The 18062-nt window shown below is 44.0% G+C and overlaps 2 protein-coding genes across 3 annotated transcripts; both read right to left on the bottom strand.

Annotated features, from left to right (window-relative positions):
* Window positions 1-793: 793 nt before the first annotated feature.
* LOC110481438 (gallinacin-9) lies at window positions 794-4299 on the bottom strand. Of its 2 annotated transcripts, XM_077782476.2 has the most exons (3): window positions 4142-4299; window positions 1646-1775; window positions 794-1023 (listed from the first exon to the last, which is right to left on the bottom strand). In XM_077782476.2, exons 1-3 carry the CDS (start codon window positions 4197-4199, stop codon window positions 1008-1010), a joined length of 204 nt encoding a protein of 67 aa, XP_077638602.1. In that variant the 5' UTR covers window positions 4200-4299; the 3' UTR covers window positions 794-1007. The 2 variants fall into 2 exon arrangements, with proteins under 2 accessions (XP_077638602.1, XP_077638603.1); XM_077782477.2 differs by lacking the exon at window positions 794-1023 and having other exon boundaries at window positions 1642-1775.
* A 6404-nt stretch (window positions 4300-10703) lies between these two features.
* LOC110481440 (gallinacin-10) lies at window positions 10704-11213 on the bottom strand. The gene is made up of 2 exons (XM_021550043.4): window positions 11080-11213; window positions 10704-10840 (listed from the first exon to the last, which is right to left on the bottom strand). The coding sequence occupies exons 1-2, from the start codon at window positions 11135-11137 to the stop codon at window positions 10704-10706; spliced, it is 195 nt and encodes a 64-aa protein (XP_021405718.1). The 5' UTR covers window positions 11138-11213.
* Window positions 11214-18062: the final 6849 nt, after the last annotated feature.

Here is an 18062-nt window from a genome sequence, read left to right as displayed (position 1 = left end):
GCCAGGTGGGACGGGACTTGGAACAAGCTGGGACAGTGGAAGGTGGGGTGGAACTGGGTATCTTTAAGGTCCTTTCCCACCCAAACCATTCCATGATTCTGTGACTCTCCAAACCCACCGTGATGAGGCCAGTGCAGAGCTGGCACAAGCTGATCAGCCATGGAAGTCCTGAAACCATCCAGGAGCTCATGGCATGGGAGAGCAAGAACACTTTGAGTCACCCCTTGTCCCAAATCCTTGTGGCCTTTGCAGTGCATGTATTCGGGATGGGGAAGGGAAGGAGGGATGAGTCTTGGTGAGGAAAATCCAGGCTGATGGACACACAGCCCACTGCCTCCAGACAGAGCAGTGCAGGGAAAACCAGTTTGACCAGTTTAGGATCCAGAGAAATTAAATACCATGGATGTGTTTCTGGTCTACACTAGAGACAGCAGAGCAGAATCTTGTGAATGTGGTCGTGCAGTTTCAAGCCCTTCTTCCACCCTGGGGTTTCTCTGTATTCCAAATATTTCAGGTTGGGCTGGCAGATGCAGCCCTGGAGAGGAGCAGAGGACTGAGCCTCTCTCCTAAATCCCAGCTCTGGGCTGGAATAGCAGCTGGAATGGACTCTAATGCTTTTCCAATTATTAATATAAATGTGGCCACACAAATCACTGTGACACAGAGTGATTTAACAGGCTTTGATGACACATGGACTTACTGTAGTTAAATAAAATTCATTGACAGGCTGATTTTTATAGACAGTAAAAACAACAGAATCCACCCTGACATTCATGAGCAAGTGTCAGCAATATGGTTTCACAAGAACTTGCTTTTATTAGAATAGCAACTGCAAATATCTTTATTGGACAAGAACTCCTCCTCAGATGTTCCTGTGCTCCTGAGGGCCTCCACCCCCATGGGAAAGGTTCCCCAGGGCACCGAGGACAGGATCCATCGATATCAAAAGATGGGGCATGTCTCAGATGTCCAGAGCTCTTGTCTGAGTGGTCAGTGAGGTGCCAGATTTAGGAGCTGGGGGTCCTGCAGAGAAAAGACAGGTTCTTAGGACATCCACCTAACAAATAAATTACAGCTTGATGCCTCAGACTGCTGGAGACATCAGGGAACACATGAGGGTAAAGACAGCTGGAGACTCTTTTGGGATGGGCCTGTGTTTCTGGCCATAAAACAACCCAAAGAGGGGCTGTCACCTCTCAGCACACACCAGAGCTACTCACTTGTGGCTGCTGATGCCCCAGAATGCCAGGGACTCCTTCCACTATTCCAGGTTGACCCAAGCCCCATCCAACCTGGCCTTGAACAGGGGTGGGGCAGCCACAGCTTCCCTGGGCAACCTGTGCAGGGCCTCCCCACTCTCACAGGGACAAATTTATTCTGAACCCAGATCTACTCTCTGTCAGATTGGAGCCATCTCCCCTTGTCTTGTCGCTCTCGTAAACAGTCTCTCTTTTTCTCTGGAATATTCCAACACCACAAATGCCCTGCCTTGTTTTCACCAGACACCAACCCCAGCAGTTAGCAGGAACTTTTTGGAGGTTGTAGGGGACTGGAGAAGGGGCTCTGGTGCTGAAAAGGGGAAAAGCCCAGTGACTCTATTTGCTTTTTTGGTGCAGCAGCACTTCCCCAGAGGAATTTCTCTTACCATTTGCAGCATCTTAGCTTCCCACCACGGCAGGTCCCGATGTCAACCAGAGGAGCAGAGCAGGGCACGAAGGAGCAGGAGCCCCGGCTCTGCCGGCATGCGACGGTGTCAGCGGTTTCCTGGCTGTAAGCTGCAAAAAAATAGGGAAAATTCATGTTTATTTTCAGTCCTGGCAGAGGACTGGAGACTGGAGGCATGAGATTTACCTGGCACTGTGTTAAGGTTTTATCATCAAATTGGATACTGTCCCTAATTTGAAAGGTATCACAGCTTTATTCTAAATCAGATCCCATAACATTTCAACCACTTTGTTCCAGTGGTTCTCAAGTCCTTTCCCTTAATCACATATTGTTCAAGGATTACATGGCTTTGATATCACTCAGCTGATTTTAAAGCTACCATTAGACTTTGTTTTCCCTCATTTCTTGAATTAAAAAGGCTGCAGTGTTTTACACATATAATCTTTATGAAGAGATATAAAATAACTGGTGGCCCTTTTCCCAGAAATCCTACTGGAATTGTACCAGTCCTGGTACATCTCTGGGGTCACAGGGTATTTTGATACAAATAATACATTTTGTGGTGCATGAAGTAGGAAAAGCCCAAGAAAGCAATGCCAGAACGTGTAGTACATATTTTGTCTCAATGGTTCTACATTTTTTCTTTGAGTAGACAGACTTTTTATGGTCTAAGAAAGCTGGTACAAATTTGAGACTACTGCAAATCAAATTGAGACAACTTCAGCTGCTTCAAAGACACACAGATAACCTGGAATGGTACATGGGCTCCAAATCCACTTAATGCACATGGCCAATACAGAGTTCAGGCAAAAACCAACAGTCAGCATAACATTTTCCCCAAAAACAGATGAAGTGTCCTAATCTAGAATACACAGTCAAGGACATGTGGGTGAGAATGTGAGAAGAGAAAGGTCTCATGTTGCTGGGTTACATCTTTAGTATTATTCTAAGAATTGCCACAATAAAATCTTCAGGGAATTGTTCATGTTGGAAAAGGGTCCTTGGATCTTCCATGGCCAGTGAGTCCAACATCCCCCAACACTGCCAAGGCCTCCACTGCCCCATGTCCCCAGCTGCCACATCCACATGGCTTTTAAATCCCTCCAGGGATGGGGACTCCACCACTGCCCTGGGCAGCTGTGCCAGGGTTGGAGAACACTTCTGGTGAACAAATGTTTCCAAATATCCAACCTAAACCTCCCCAGGTACAACTTGATGTAATTTTATCTTGTCCTGTCCCTGTTCCCTGAGAGCAGAGCCCAACCCCACTGGCTGTCCCCTCCTGTCAGGAGTTGTGCAGAGCCACAAGGTCCCCCCTGAGCCTCCTTTTCTCCAGGCTGAGCCCCTTTCCAGTTCCCTCAGCCCCTCCTGGTGCTCCAACCCCTTCCCCAGCTCCATTCCCTTCCCTGGACAAGCTCCAACCCCTCAATGTCCCTATTGTTGGAGGGTCCCAGAGCTGTCCCCAGCCCTGGAGGTGCCCCAGCAGTGCCAGCACAGGGGACAGCACTGCCCTGGTCCTGCTGCCACCCCAGAGCTGGGACAGCCCAGATGCCACCAGCCTCTTGCCCACCTGGGCACACCTGGCTCATGTCCAGCTGCTGTCAGCAGCACTTGCAGGGCCTTTTCCAATTTTTGATCTGCTCCACCCCAGCCTGGAGCTGCAGGGATTGATGTGAACAGCATTTGACCTTCTTGAACCTCACACAATTTGCCTCATCCCATGGATCCAGCCTGTCCAGATCCCTCTGCAGAGGATTCCTGCCCTCCAGCATATCAACACTCCTGCCTAATTTGGTGTAATCTGCAAATTTGCTGAGGTTACCCTCACTCCCCTCACTTGGATCATTCATTAAGATATCAAACAGGACCAGGGCCAGTACTGAGCCCTGGGGACCACCACTGGTGACAGCCTCAGCTGGACTTAACTCCATTCCCCACACCTCTCTGGGCCTGGCCATCCTGACAGTTTTTAACCCAGTGCACCCATCCAAGCCATGAGCAGCCAGTTTCTCCAGGAAAACTCTGTGGGAAATGGTGTCAAGGATTTACCAAAATCCAGCTAGATACCTAAGCCACTGAATGGGACACCTTGTCATAGAGGAGATCAAGTTGGTCAAGCAGGATCAGCTTTTCATGAACCAGCAGTGGCTGTGCCTGATCCCCTGGGTGTTCTGTACATGCCACATGAAGGCACTCAAGATGAGCTGCTCCAAAACCTCTTCTGGCACCAAGGTCATTACAGGACCATCCTTTTTTTTCTCATCTTGTCATCATATGCTAGAAAGAAGCCATCAGTATGACTATCAAGAACCTTGAATTGATAGCTTGAAAATTAGGACAATGACCAGGGAAGGGGAATTCTAATGGGAAAGGCATGGATTCCAGGTGCAGAGAGGTAATCCCCAGCACTGGGATCTAATGAACTTCTCTGCATCTTCACCTTTTAAGCCTCCATCTCATCTCTTTTCAGCCTTACCTGGAGCAGCCTGGAAGAGGAAGAAGAGAACAGCGACGAGGAAGAAAAGGATCCTCATGACTGGCAGCTGGCAGCAAGGCAGCTTTGGCAGAGATGGAGACAACACCAGTGTGAACAGAAGCTGTCTGAGACCGAGCACAGGTGGTGCCTCTGCATATAAAGGCTCTGGGGCAGAACAAGGTGGGTGGAGGAGTGACTGCCTGGAGAACAGAGAGTTCATTGCCCTGTTCCCATGGAGATTGGTGAGGTAGGGAGATGTTGCAACCTCCCACGTTAGAAGATGCCCGACCTGAGCCATGGCCACGTCTTGCTGGCTGACCTGAGCAGCCAAACCAGCCCATGCCAGCTGGTGGGCTGCACCCAGGGAGGGCACGGGATTGGAGCAGAAGGGAGGTGGGTTCCTGGGATCTGCAGGGCTGCAAACCATGCGGAACTGATGGTGCCCTGTGGCTCTTGGCCATGGTCTTGTGCCAGCTTGTCCTCCCCCTCAGCCACCAGCCAGGGTGAGCAAAGGAGAAAACTCCTCCTTGGAGACAAGACCATGGAGTGACAGGGCAAGGGGTAATGGCTTCAAGCTGAAAGAGCAGGTTTAGATGAGATATTCAGAAAAATTCCTTTGTGCTGAGGGTGGTGAGACAATGGAACAGGTTGTCCAGACAAGCTGTGGCTGCCCCATCTCCCAGTGTTGAAGGAGAGGTTAGACAGGGCTTGGAGCAACCTGGGATAGTGGAAAATACTCCTACCCAAGCAGGGGCTTGGAAAGGGATTATCTTTAAGGTCCTTTCCAATCCAAACCATTACGTGATGATGAAGACAAATGCAGAAAACGATCAGAGATTTAATTCTTGCTTGGGCTGGAGTTGTAGGGCTGCAACAGAAGGAGACAGAGCAGGGCTGAAAGGGTCATGGACATCCCCCCTCCTGCTTATGAAGCTGGCAGTTGCTCCACTCTGCCAGGAGTTTTTCCAGCATGGTTCACAGCTCAGTCACTCTCTGTGTGACTTTATTTATACTCTTTTATTTGTGACTTTATCCATGGATTTGTATGAAATGTCACAGAAGTCATTAAACAGAAAGAACTGGAAGGGACGCTGCTTTGTGTTGTGCCACACTGTCATAAGAGACTGATCCTAATTCCCTTCAGCACCCCCTAAGATCTGTCCTGAAAACAATGATATCATAGTCTGAACCTTCTTCCCATATCAAGTCTGCATGGAGTGTCTAAAATTACTCATTCTTGCCCAAATGATCTTGGTTTAATGACATTTTCCCTTGCCGTCAGTCACCTTGCTGAGTGTGGTTATGAAGAGACTCACATCTCTCCGAGTTCACAGATTCAACATATTGAATCCAGTTCTGTGTGGTGTGTTCACCTCTCTTATCATCTTGTAATTTACTTCTGTATCTGAAAATAAAATCTAATGGTTTTTTTCATGCATGTGAAGGTTCAGCCATACCTAAAATGGGCCAGAGGAAGTGCCACCAGAATTCTCTAAAGGTCTCTTAAACCCTTGTGCTTGTTGCCAAGAAATGCCACTCCTCACACAATCATCAGTGAAACAACGTCACAAGGGTGATTAATTATTTACTGCTTCAGCCAGAGCAGGAAACTGAAATGATGGAGAGCAAGAGCAGGGGTCAGCTCTGACTGCCCACAGAGGGCAGAGAGGTCTGTGCCTGGTGTGCCAGCTGCTGCAAGTTGGGTGGAGGGCATGAAAGGGCTTCAGGTCTTGTTTCTTTAAAACAAAACATTAATTCAATATATCAGGGCTAGGAACAAGCAAAAATCTTCTTGTGGATGGATGAGGAGGTTGAGAAGGGGCAACAGGACACAGATGGCAAAGAAAATGAATTCTTACCCATATTTCATTGAGCCAACATCCTTGAGGAATATGGTGAGGGAATTAACCTTCAGACCCCTGCCAGGAGCTGTGAGAGCTGGGGTGGGCAGTCATGGTTTAGGGAAAGGCACACATTTTATTGAGTCGCATTTTTGAGCCAGAGGCACAGGTTCTAAAATGTGCTGTTGCTGTCATCTCTCCTCATTTATATTTAATCATTTTGTGTCCATGTGTGCCTGGAATTTTATTGAAGGGAGTCATGGGGAACACTGACAATCTCCCTGATTCCTGATTTCTGATCCAGGACGTGGACACAACCCCACAACCCAAACCACTCTGGGCACCTGCCCAAAGTTTCAGACAGGCAGCTCATCCACCTGCACCCTCAGCATCACTTCTGGAAAGAAAAAGAAGGAAAATAATTGGAGTCCATGATCTTAAAACACAGCTAGCTGTAAGGAAACAATCAAGGGTGAAACTTACTTGTAGAAATAACAGGATTTAATGGAAAAGGGAAAAGTGCTTTTCTACTCCTTGCATAATCCTCCCTCCTGCCTGTCCCAGACAGCAAAAGGGGCAGGGATATTTAATTTGGGGAGTGAGGCTGCTGAGCAAACCCTGCTGGGCCATGATGTCACAGATGGTTCCGTGCTCTTTGGAACCAAACAACATCAGGGAGAGGGAAGGAAAGGGGGAATGGCTCCAGCTGGAGAGGGCAGCAGAGGAGGGCAGTGGGAGTTGCCTCACATGAGGCCAAGCCCAGGTTCCAGTCAGGCTCATGGGGAGGGCAGAGGTGAGATGGACACTCAAGGTACTCTGTAGAAATTGGGCACAAATGGAAGAATGAGCCTGGAGTGAGGGTGGCTGCTGGGCTGAAATGCCTGACCTTGATGGACATAAGGTCCAGCATTCAGAAACAGGAATGGAGACAATCCCTTTTGGAATAACTCCTCTGTGATTTATACACCAGAGATGTGTTTCATTGGGGTAGCAGGGAAATCTGAGGCTCTGTTCTGAATTTATCCAGATTTAATACCAGAGATTTTATTCAGGATGTTGTGGTTTAACCCAAGCTGGAAATTCAGCTTCAGGCAGCTCTTGCTCACTCCTGCCCTGCTGGGATGGGGAGAAAATCAGAGGAGTAAAAGTGAAAAAACTTGTGGGTTGAGATAGTGACAGATTAATAGCTAAAACAAAATCTGTGCAAGCAAAGTTATTTATTCACCACTTCCCATGGGTAGGCAGGTGTGCAGCCATCTTCAGGAGAGCAGGAATCCACCACAGGTAACAGTGACTTAGGAAGAAAAACACCATCACTCCAAGTGTCCCTTCCTTCCTTGTTCTTCCTGCAAGTTTTATTGTTGAGCATGACCCCACATAGCTTGCATTATCCCTTGGGTCACCTGGGGCCAGCTGTCCTGGCTGTGTCCCCTCCAAAGTCCTTGTCACCCCCACCTCTTGCTGGTGGAGTGAGGAGCAGAAAAGGCCTCGACCGAGTCCTGCTCAACCATAACAAAAAACATCCCTGATTTATCAGCACTGTTCCCAGCACAAACGCAAACCACCACCCCATACTGGGAGGTAAATAAAATCCATCCCAGCCAAAACCAGCACACAGAAGGAACTTGAGGGATGTAGAACAAATCATCAGTGTCTGTTTTTTCAGTTGGACATGTCCAGGCTATGGGCAGTGAGATATCCTTGCTACAGTGTGTTCTTTAAATATTGAATTTTGTGACTCCTGTTGAAAACAGGTCTGATGTTTTAAAACCCACTCTATACATCACCCAAAATCTTGTCTCTGTGGAGGAATAGTTCAGATCCCATTGTGTTAATAAATTCAGGTGTGTGTGTGTGTGTATTTTTAATGCATATATATGTATCATATTCTATTCTATTCTATTCTATTCTATTCTATTCTATTCTATTTTTATATATTATTTTATATATTATAATATATATTATAAAATTATATATATTATATAATTATATGATATAATTTTATATATATATAATTTGTAATACTGCTGGTGTTTATTGGTTGCCATACAATTATCCTTTCTGTCAAGGGTTGCCTGTAAAGTTCTTCCCACTCAGCTTTCACTCCTGTCATCCTAAATGCTTTATCACCATCATCAAAACTGGTTTCTCCTTTAGTACTTCCCTTTCCCAAATCCTTTGGGAATATATGAGACTGCACAGACCCATTTAAAAAATACTGCCTCACTCTGAGCCTTGAGTCAAAACCAGAGAGGAAATTACTGTGAGTAACAACAAAGATCTCAGGTTTTGGTTTAAGAAAACCTTTATTTTCATGTGTGAATAAAATAATAATATATATATTGCTTCACATCCTCCGAGAGCTGCATGAACCTGACGTGATTGAACCTCCAAACACCCCTGTGAGGTAGGCTGGAATAGGTGGCCAAGGAGCCAAAGTGGCTTGAGTATTAAAAGCAAAAAGGGAGTGACTTCAGCGAGGAAAAACCTGGATCTCCAGAAGCGGTGTGCTAACAGGACATGCCCTCTGGAAGCTTCTTTTAAAGCTCATTTGCAGGAGGCTTTAGATAGAGGAGGAATCCATGAAAATCAGCTCCTCAAGGCAGTGGAAATGTTGCTGGTCCAGGGCTCTGATCCAGGAAAGTCTTTTCTTCTTACTCTGCCAAAACCCTGCAAGGATACAAAGGGTCTTGTTATTGTGCTGCAGTGCCACCTCAGCTCACTCTCTAAAAGCCTCAATACCTCCTAATTACCTTTCAAACTGAACCTACAGGGGGATTTCAGCCTGCAGGTTTGAAAACCTGCATCTCTGTATGTGTTGGGTGTCCAGGTCTGTAGATTACCAGTGTATAAGAACTGTGGCCACTGGCAAATGAGTTATATGACCACTTGTAATGACTTTTTTTATTCAGTTTACACCAAAATAAAAATTGAGGATTTGATGTGGATACTGAACATGCAAGTCTAGTGCCATCTGAAGTGGTCTGGGGTATCTGCTTGGCCTCCAGACCATCTCTCTTTTCTGAAAATCAATGTTTTTCCTTAGAGCTAATTCAGCCAGATACATTGATATTATTTAAATACTCCAATACATCTCAAATGCCATTAAACATCTCAATGTGTCCTGCTGAATCAAGCCCTCCGTGTCTAAATTCAAAGATTTGTTTTCAAGCAACCTGAGTTGGAAAAAAAATATTTATATTGTACTTCAGAATACCCTGTTGGTTTTAATTCTACTCTTGTATTGGTCAGCTCAGCTTAAAATCAAACAGCCAATATAAGAACTTTAATCCTAAACACTAACATCCATCAGTATCAGGTACATTCTTCCAAGAAAGAATATTTCTGTAGGAAAATTACACCTGAAACCAGACTCAAGAGGTCTTATTCCTTTCCCAGGCTCAGTTTTTGCATTTTGTCAGGTCTAGCAGATGTTCTGACAGAAATCTGATGTTTGAGCTCTCCCATCTGCTCCTACCAGTCCATTTGCTATCAGTGGAAATTGCTTCCCAAGGAGGATGAGTGGTCACAGAAAGTGAGGGATCACATCATTCCTTTGCAAAATCATCTAATATCAGATTCCTTCTGTTCCATTTACTTTCCTAAATTCCCAAATGCATCCTTAGCGTCTCATTCTCCTGGCAACAAACCTGTCCTATTATTGGAATTACTTGGGTTTCCTGAAACCACTGAGGATCTCCACTTGCTGAATAAAAGCATAAAACATTTTTCTAGAATCATCTCATCAGATTTCTTCAGTTTCTGGGAACTTTTAAGCCCTGCCAATTCTATAAATAACAGAATCACAGTAAGGAGTTTTGGAAAATTCAGATATCACAGATCTGAGCTCTCCCTTTGTTTTGAGCCAAGGTGTGTCCTGTCACATCAGTGGCTGGGGATGTGCCTGAACATCGTGGCTGGGATAAATTTTATCATCACACCAGTTCTCTGCATCAAAGGTATGGGAACCTGTCCTAATCTGGCACTGCATTTGGGGGTGTGAATGTCACTGCAGCTGGCAGGGATCATCCCGTGGCCAGTAATGGAACAAAGATATTCTAAGAATTCAGTAGCTGGAGAATATGTTTTATTTTAAGCTGAAGAGCATTCCCCAAAAGCATGTTCAAAACCTTAAGGAAAGAAAAAATCTGCCTATGAGGGAAACTCCAAACATTATTAGAAAATGGTTTCCAAGGTCAAAAGTGAAATGCACACCCAAGTCTCCACTCATTGACACATTCACTCCTCTTTGCCCTTCTAAGAGCTGTGCAGTGGTGGGAGGAAGGAGAGATGCAGAGAGGTTTAAAAACAGAGTTCTGTGAACATTTTCTCTCTTTAAATGTACATTTTCTGGGTAAATTTTAAAATAAAAACAAGAGGGATGATAAAAAGTTTCCTTTGATGAGTATAAATACTGTGAAGTATTTTTCTAATAATTTCTTGGAAAAAACTTCTTTCTTTACCCACAAAAAATTCAAAACAAAGTGAAACTACTGAATTCTTGGAAATTTTGACCTTTCTGAACCCTTTCTCCCACACACAACTTCCAGTCAAATGAATTTTCTCCCTAAACACACATCAGCATTATACATGTGTTCCTCCTCCCTCGGGGCTTTCCCACCAAGGGTTGCCTTACAAGCCCCCCTGAAGTCTTGCTGATTATTCAGAGAAATAGTGGATAAAGCAGGGGACTTTCTGAGGCCCCTGGGATGTTTTGTCACCTACTTGGAGCAGCAGTTGAGCATCCCCCCGTGGCACGTCCCTGTGGCGGCGAAGGTGGGTGGGCACGCCCCGGCACGGCAGAATCTTCCCTGGCTCCGGCACTCGACAGTGTCAGCAAAAAGAGGGTCTGCAGAACCTGTGGGGAGTGGCAGGAGTTAAAATCTCAGCTTTCTGCCTGAAATGATGAGAGGGAAATATTCAACAAATCATGTGTTGTCTTTTTTAGCAAGAGGGGCATCCTGAGTGCAGATGCTCCTGATCCCACCACTGCTCCATCCCCGTGGCGTCAGATTTTGCCTTTCAGCTGATGGTGGCTTTTCCCCCCGTGAATACTCTTCTGCTTACAAACCCTTTTATAGGAGTTTTGCTTCGTACCTGAAGTAGCCTGGAAGAGGAGGAGGAAGACAGCGAAGAACAGGTAGAGGATCTTCATGGCTGTCAGTCGCTGGTGGATTGTGAGGTCCTGAAAAGCACCTGGAAGACCAATGGTGGCTGAAGCTGGCTTGAGCAAGGGCTGGGACAGACATCCAGTATTTATAGGGCCCGTGGGGTTGTGCAAGTGTGACAAGTCAATGAGTAACTGCCATGAACTTTCTGGAGAGGGACTGGACCCCTTATCACATGTGGCAGTGAACGTGTTGCAATCCCCCAAGGGTGAATTTCCACTTCATCTGTCAGTAATGTAATCTGACCAGCAGCCAAGCCTGACTGAGCTTCACCGATTTTCATGGCTTTTGGAAACCTCTTCCCAACACAAGCACCAGGATGGGTCGGGGGGACTTGGAAATCAGTGACAATTGGAGTGGGGACCCAGCTTTGATCCTGGATTCATCACTCACTGACAGTTCATGTAACATTTTGTCTCCATCTCCCCATCCCTGTAGCAAGGTGGATGATGTCAAAAGCAGAGGAAAGCATTGGGAAAGACTTGAGGTGATGCAACTGTTCTCTGTCACTTTTTAATGGGGTCTCAGGACAGCCTCACCCAGTGCAGGGGGCTGACACAAAGCTCTCCCCCTCCTTCAGTCCTCACTTTTATCATGGAATCACAGAATGGTTTGGGTTGGAAGGGACCCGAAAGATCACCTCATTCCAGCACCCCTGCCATGGGCAGGGACACTTCTGTGAGAACAGGTTGCTCCAAGCACCATTCAGCCTGCCATTTCATCCCACAGCATTTCCACTGCTCTACCTTCAGCCTTAAGGTGCAAATTCTGAGTTCTTTGCATTCAGTTCATTTGTCGATATTAAAAACCTCAGGAGTTAAGAGTTCTAACACTCACTAATATATCTCTTTTCTTTCAAAGGCAATAAACTCCTTCATATACATGCACAAGTTTGTGATGCAATGCCAAATATTTCCCTTCTTATTGCCCTAAAGGTTGGGAGAATGGACTGATTCCACCAGAATCACATCTGACATAATGCTTTGAAGGGCAACATCTTCTGGGACTTCACTTCAGAGCATGATCCCTGTGGCTGTAAATTTTATTAAAAGGAGATCAATGCAGGGAAGGTTCTTCTTCCCAAAATCCTGGACTAATAAACAGTGTAAACACTGTCACAGCCCAGGTGTTTCTGCAGTTCCTACCTCTGACATTCTGGTTCAGTGGTTTGCTTCCTTATTACCTCATTCCTTATATTTAACTCAGAGTTAATGGCATTTTTGTTCCAAGAATTGTTTGAAGGATGAAAACATTACTGAGGTTTATGTTTAATTTGCACGGTAATGGGCCAGCTTGAGCAGCTGAGAGCGAGGTAACAAGGTGAGTTTATGCAGCAAATAACAGCAAGATAAACACTGATTTCCCTCTTGCACTCATAAAATCTAATTAGCCAAGAAATACCAAGCCTTACTTTTTTGTCCTTCTTCTTTTTTTTTTTTTTTTCTGGTACCCTTGCCTTGAAAATTATCTTTTCTTTTGCCAGCAACTCTCCAGCTTCTCCCATTTCTAATGGAGAAGAAATTTAATTTGTCACCCCTCTCCTTTCTCTTTAGTGGGATACAGAGAGGCAAATGCCTGACCTGCAACACCATTATGAATAAACCCAAAAATAAACCCCTTTTGTTTTTCTCAAGACCCTTTGAAATGTGAATTCCCCTCACCTGTCTTTCACACAGACAGAACAATTGGGAATGTTGTGCAAGTGGAAGCACTTGTCCATAAGATATCCAAGTTAGGGAGGAGGGATGTTTTTCCCAAATAAAATCAGAGTGTGGCATCAGGGAAGGTAGTGATTACTTTTTGTTATTTGAAAAAGCTCCACTCACTTCCATGGCTTTACTTTTTTCTCTCCTCTGGAAAAGAGTCAATCTATTATTAGAGTTAAATTACTTAAATTTTATATGTATGGATTGCCACAGCACTCAGATTTTGCTGAGCAGCCTCATTCCTTGCAGAAGGAGAAGCCCTCTAGGAAACAGGGAAGAAGATTTTTGCAATGAGGGTGGCAAAACACTGGCACAGGCTGCCCAGAGGGGTGGAGGATGTCCCTGGAAACAATCAAGGATGGGGCTAGGAACAATCTGGTCTAGTGGAAGGTGTCCCTGCCCCTGGCAGGGGATTGCAATGAGATGAGCTGTAAGGTCCTTTCCAACCCAAACTCTTCAAGGATTCCATGATTCAATGAAAGCGACCAGCACTTTGAGCCCTGCTAGCACAGGCAACCCAAAAATGTCATTCAGGACAAGAGGAAAATTCCATGACTTTGACTTCTAACAAAAAACAAAGACTGGAGCAAACTGGTTGCTTGAAACTGGGCAAAACTTGTATAAAACAGGCAAGGAGCAGAACAATTCATGCAGCACAGCAGTGACCTGGGGCTGGAGCAAGGAAGTGTGTGCATGGAACTCTATCCCACAGTACCCAGGGCCAGGATGAAGTCCTGGAGATCTTTGTTGAACATTAACTTCCACACATGAGCTGGGAACTCAAGGAGCTGCAAGTCCCTATCCCAGAGAAATCAAGTTCTCTAAGCAAAGAGGAGCTGGGGGGACTTTGCAATTCAATTTTCCTGAATTTTGCCCCAGCAGCCCCTTTACAAAGGTGATACTGGAAGGAAAATCTGACATGTGGAGTGGGGAAAACCTTTGCAAACAGCATTTCAAGCTGATTTTTCAGTCTTCTGCAAGATGAGTTTTTCTTCTCTTGTTGCCCCCTTGGGTAACAAACTGCCTCCATAATAATTCACAGCAAGCACCGTACATGATGTTACATAGGAGGGGTTTGCCTCAGTGTTTGCTCTTAAGTCAGACTCATCAACTAATGACAGATGAAAAGAAGTCTAAGAACTATGATGCTTTTGAGAAAGGTTGTTTAAAATATGGTACATGTATTTGGATGGTGGCAAAACTTCATTTTACCATTGTAAATATAAATATGTCTTTAAAATCTCGTAGGCACATGGTTATTTAAGAAATCATGTGTTTATGTTCCATTAAAACCAAATGCATGTTAAAACATAATCCAGTATTCTCCTGGCTTTTCTAATGATAGTGCAAATAATTATTATAGAATCACAGAATTATGGAAAGATTTGGGTTGGAAGGTGTGAGAAATTAATTTACAGAAAATTCTCAAAACCTGACAGAAAGCTTACTTAGTATACATCTGTATGGAATCTTTGAGATAAAAAATGCTGACTTAGAAATACCGTAGAATAAAACAAACATTGTTGTGAGATTTTTTTTTTCCGTTCAAATGAGAAGGGGAAATGTAAAAAATAAATTTATAAAAATTCTCAAAGCCTAACAGAAAACTCACATTGTATAGATCTTTATTAAAACTTTAAGATAAAAAATACTAACTTAAAAATGCCATAAAATAAAAGAAACATTGTTGAGAGAGAAATGGAACTAGAAACAAGTTTCAAAAGATGGCCTTACAAATAAGACTAGATAATTTTAAAAAATAAAACTATGGAAGATGCATTGTAGCAAGACCCATGAAAAGTAATTTTTGATAATTAACTTCAAAGCATTTACAACACAGTGTAATTAAAGCTAATTGACCAAGAAACACTTGTATTCTGATTTAAAAATAGCTATCTTCTAATTGTGATAACATAAATTATAACATCTATATTGTCTCACCCTTAACATGAGACTAAAAATAAAATAAAAGTTTTCAAAACACCTCTTAGTTTCCCCATCTTTGAATCAGAAAAGAACATAATCCAACAGGAAGGGACCTTAAAGATCATCCAGTTCCACCTCTGCCATGGGCAGGGACACCTTCCACTAGCCCAGGTTGCTCCATCTTGAACAGCCTGGTCTAATAGAAGGTGGAACATCCTTGGAACTGTTTAAAAGCAGGCTGGATGAGGCTTAGAGGAACCTGGGGTAGTGGAAGTTGTCCCTGCCCATGGCAGGGGGTTCAAACTTGATGGTCTTTAAGTTCCCTTCCAGCCCAAACCATTCTGTGGTTCCATGTTTCCACCCTTTGACGTGATGCTGCTAAGGGCATGTGAAAGAGGTTTTACAGTGACTTCTGTGAGCCAGAGAGAAGTTTGGTAAGAGGATCCATGTTTAGCCCTGAAAGAATTTTCTGCCAAGGTTGTTGACCTTGAAAGCAAGCAACAAAGAAGGATAAATAAGAGAAACCTGCAACTGCCTATTCCAATAAGCACTTTGTTTGTCTCATCACCAATGAGTAAAGTATAAACTTATGAGCTTTGTAAGAATGTATAAAAAGCATGCATGCTAAAATAAAAACTCTTTGAAGCCTTGTGGAAATGGAGTGTGTTGCTTTATGTTGTCTCTGTCTCAACTACGACAAGGGCACAATGAGAATGGCAAAATGAGGGCCAAAGGTGCTTGAAAATTAAAATGTACTAGTGGACATCCTCTAATGGATACACTTGGCTCTCACACACAATATTCCCACAAGTCGCTTGTCATTAGAGTGGTTTGTGCCATTTCCCACAGGTTAAATGGGTGCACAGGGCAGGTTTTACCTCTGTTTCTCTATCAGTCCTCACTGTGCTTGGCAACAGCTACAAAAGTATCCTATAAAAAGAAGTATTCTTAGTTTTTTAGATGAGGAGAAATACAGCAGATCCGTTAATGAATCCTGGAGTGTGAGACATTGGCTGGGGTCACTGACAGGGCACAGGGGGAGGCCCCTGCACGTGGCAAGCACATTTCTCTCCCTCTCAGGATTTTTCATAGAGGTGCACAGAGAGAAATTAAAGAGAAAACAATTTCTATTTCTGCTCCTTGTTTTTCCTATGTGGAATGTGTTTGGAGAATTGTTTCCCTGGAGTGATTGCTTGATTGGATTCTGGTGAGGATTGTTTGAGCCTGATGGCCAATCCAACCCACCTGGGGCTGGGGTCTCGAGAGAGGGACATGAGTTGTGTTAGGTAGAGACAGAGTCAGAGAAAGTAGTATGTAGTTTTAGTATCCTCCTTTTATATAGTATATTAATGTATTTTAGCATAGTTATAATAAAGAAATCATTCAGCCTTCTGAATTTAGTCAGACATCATCATTTCTTCCCATTGGGTTCGCCTGCATTTACAATACCTGCACACTTAAGGTTCAGGGATGGTGCTGAGGTCTGGGAACCTGGTCAATTATTAGATGCCCTTGGCTGCTTTGTTCTCAGCTGCTTGTGCCTTCGTGTTGCAATCCAGACACTAAGTCAACATTAAATAGAAATTTAAATGACAACACTCAACACCAGCTGGGAGAATGTACTGTCCTCTGGCCTCTAAGCTAAAGGGAAATTCCTCTGTGGAGGGGAGGGTGAGAAAGAATAATAATGAGTGTTTGAGAGGAAGGAGGAAGGCAGGATCTCCTGTAGGTGGTGGAGAAAAGACTGGTACTTCTCTGGTCCTGACGAGGAGTTCCCTGATCTGTCACACAGCCCTAGTGCTGCTACTTTTCCTGAAAAATACTGAGACTTCTGTGTGGATGGTATCCTACAGAATAACACAGAAGCCTTAATTTTTAAGAGCTACTGTACAGTTGCTGACAAGCTAAAACACCAGAAATATCTTCATTAGACAGTGAGCAGGGTCTAAATACTTCCCTCTGTGCACTGTTTAAATGTCTATTCCCATGGTGTGTTGGGTAGGTTCTGCTGCCTTTGGCACCATCATCAACAAAAACAGAATCATGGAACTTCACTGGTTCTTGTTAGATAGGAAGCTGCTAATGCTGCAGCCACAAGAATTTGATTAATATATATTTATATCTAGAATCAGTCAAGTCAGCATGGCATTGACCTTCTCCTTGTTTTCATCTGAGCAGACAACTCCCTTGTGCCTGCTACATCCAAGATCACATTGCAATTTATTGAGCTGCAGCTAATTCAGGTAGCAGAGTGTGAGCAGTGATTTAAGATGTGACCACTGAAAACTCATCATCCACAATATTCAGTTATTAGAACAGCCCTGGCAGTTTTGTACTCTGCCAAAAATTCTGGCTGTCTCATTGATTAGACCAGGCTAGGAGCTATTCCAGCAGGCAGCCCGGTGTGGTCACCTTGGACTGGAAGCCAAAAATTGCACAATATGGGTATGGTTAAATGATGTCCTCTCATAACCCAGAGAAAGGCACTGCTATGAGTCCAGAAGCTTTCCAGATTGTATTTGCAATTAATCATATTACAATTAGTACATATTGCAGCTGACAGAATGAGAGGACACAGTCTTAAGCTGCACCAAGGGAAATATTGACTGGACATTAGGAAAACAATTTTTTTACAGAAATAATGATCAAGTACTGTAATGGCCTGCCCAGGGAGGTGGTGGAGTCACCATCCCTGGATGTGTTTAAAAGAAACTGGATGTGGCACTTGGTGCCATGATTTAATTGAGGTGTTAGGTGTTGGACTTGGTGATCTTAAGGGTCTCTTCCAACCTAATGATTCTGTAATTCTGTGCATTATTCATATTTGTCTGGTTTGGCACCAGCTGCAAATGAGCCTTTTATAAGATGCTTAATCAAGTGTCCTTCACCCCTCCTCATGGTTCAGGTGTCTTGAATTCCTCTGTCCTGCTGCTAGCAATCTTTCTTCTGCTATAAATTATTATTATTATTATTATTATTATTATTATTATTATTATTATTATTATTATACTTTTGAGATCTAAATATCTGTCTTCTACAAAGGTCAGTGTCTGGATCAAAGTTTGGAATTGCACGGAGTTTTATTCCTGTCTCTGCTTGGATGCTACTGTCCCCAAGAGAAATTACAGTGATTAAGGATGTCTAAATTCCACTCTGTGAGTCAATCACTGCAGATCTCCATTTGTACAGATGGCACAAAGTGAGGGGTAACACTAAAAGAAAAGGTATCACTAATCTAACAGGAAAGTGTGTCTATTCAGTTAGAAAAGATGACTTGAAC

The sequence above is a fragment of the Lonchura striata genome, chromosome 3 (assembly GCF_050655825.1).
Source record: "Lonchura striata isolate lonStrDom1 chromosome 3, ASM5065582v1, whole genome shotgun sequence".
Classification (NCBI taxonomy): Eukaryota; Metazoa; Chordata; class Aves; order Passeriformes; family Estrildidae; genus Lonchura; species Lonchura striata.
Note: the sequence above shows the minus strand (reverse complement) of the source record. Positions and strands in the feature narration are given on the sequence as shown.

Bases quoted from the DNA above. Each gene is read 5' to 3' on its own strand.
- LOC110481438 (XM_077782476.2), bottom strand. From the start codon at position 4,199: ATGAGGATCCTTTTCTTCCTCGTCGCTGTTCTCTTCTTCCTCTTCCAG. The intron at 1,776-4,141 runs GTAAGGCTGAAA...ATTTTTTTGCAG, and splicing joins CCTCTTCCAGGCTGCTCCAG to CTTACAGCCAGGAAACCGCT.
- LOC110481440 (XM_021550043.4), bottom strand. From the start codon at position 11,137: ATGAAGATCCTCTACCTGTTCTTCGCTGTCTTCCTCCTCCTCTTCCAG. The intron at 10,841-11,079 runs GTACGAAGCAAA...CACTCCCCACAG, and splicing joins CCTCTTCCAGGCTACTTCAG to GTTCTGCAGACCCTCTTTTT.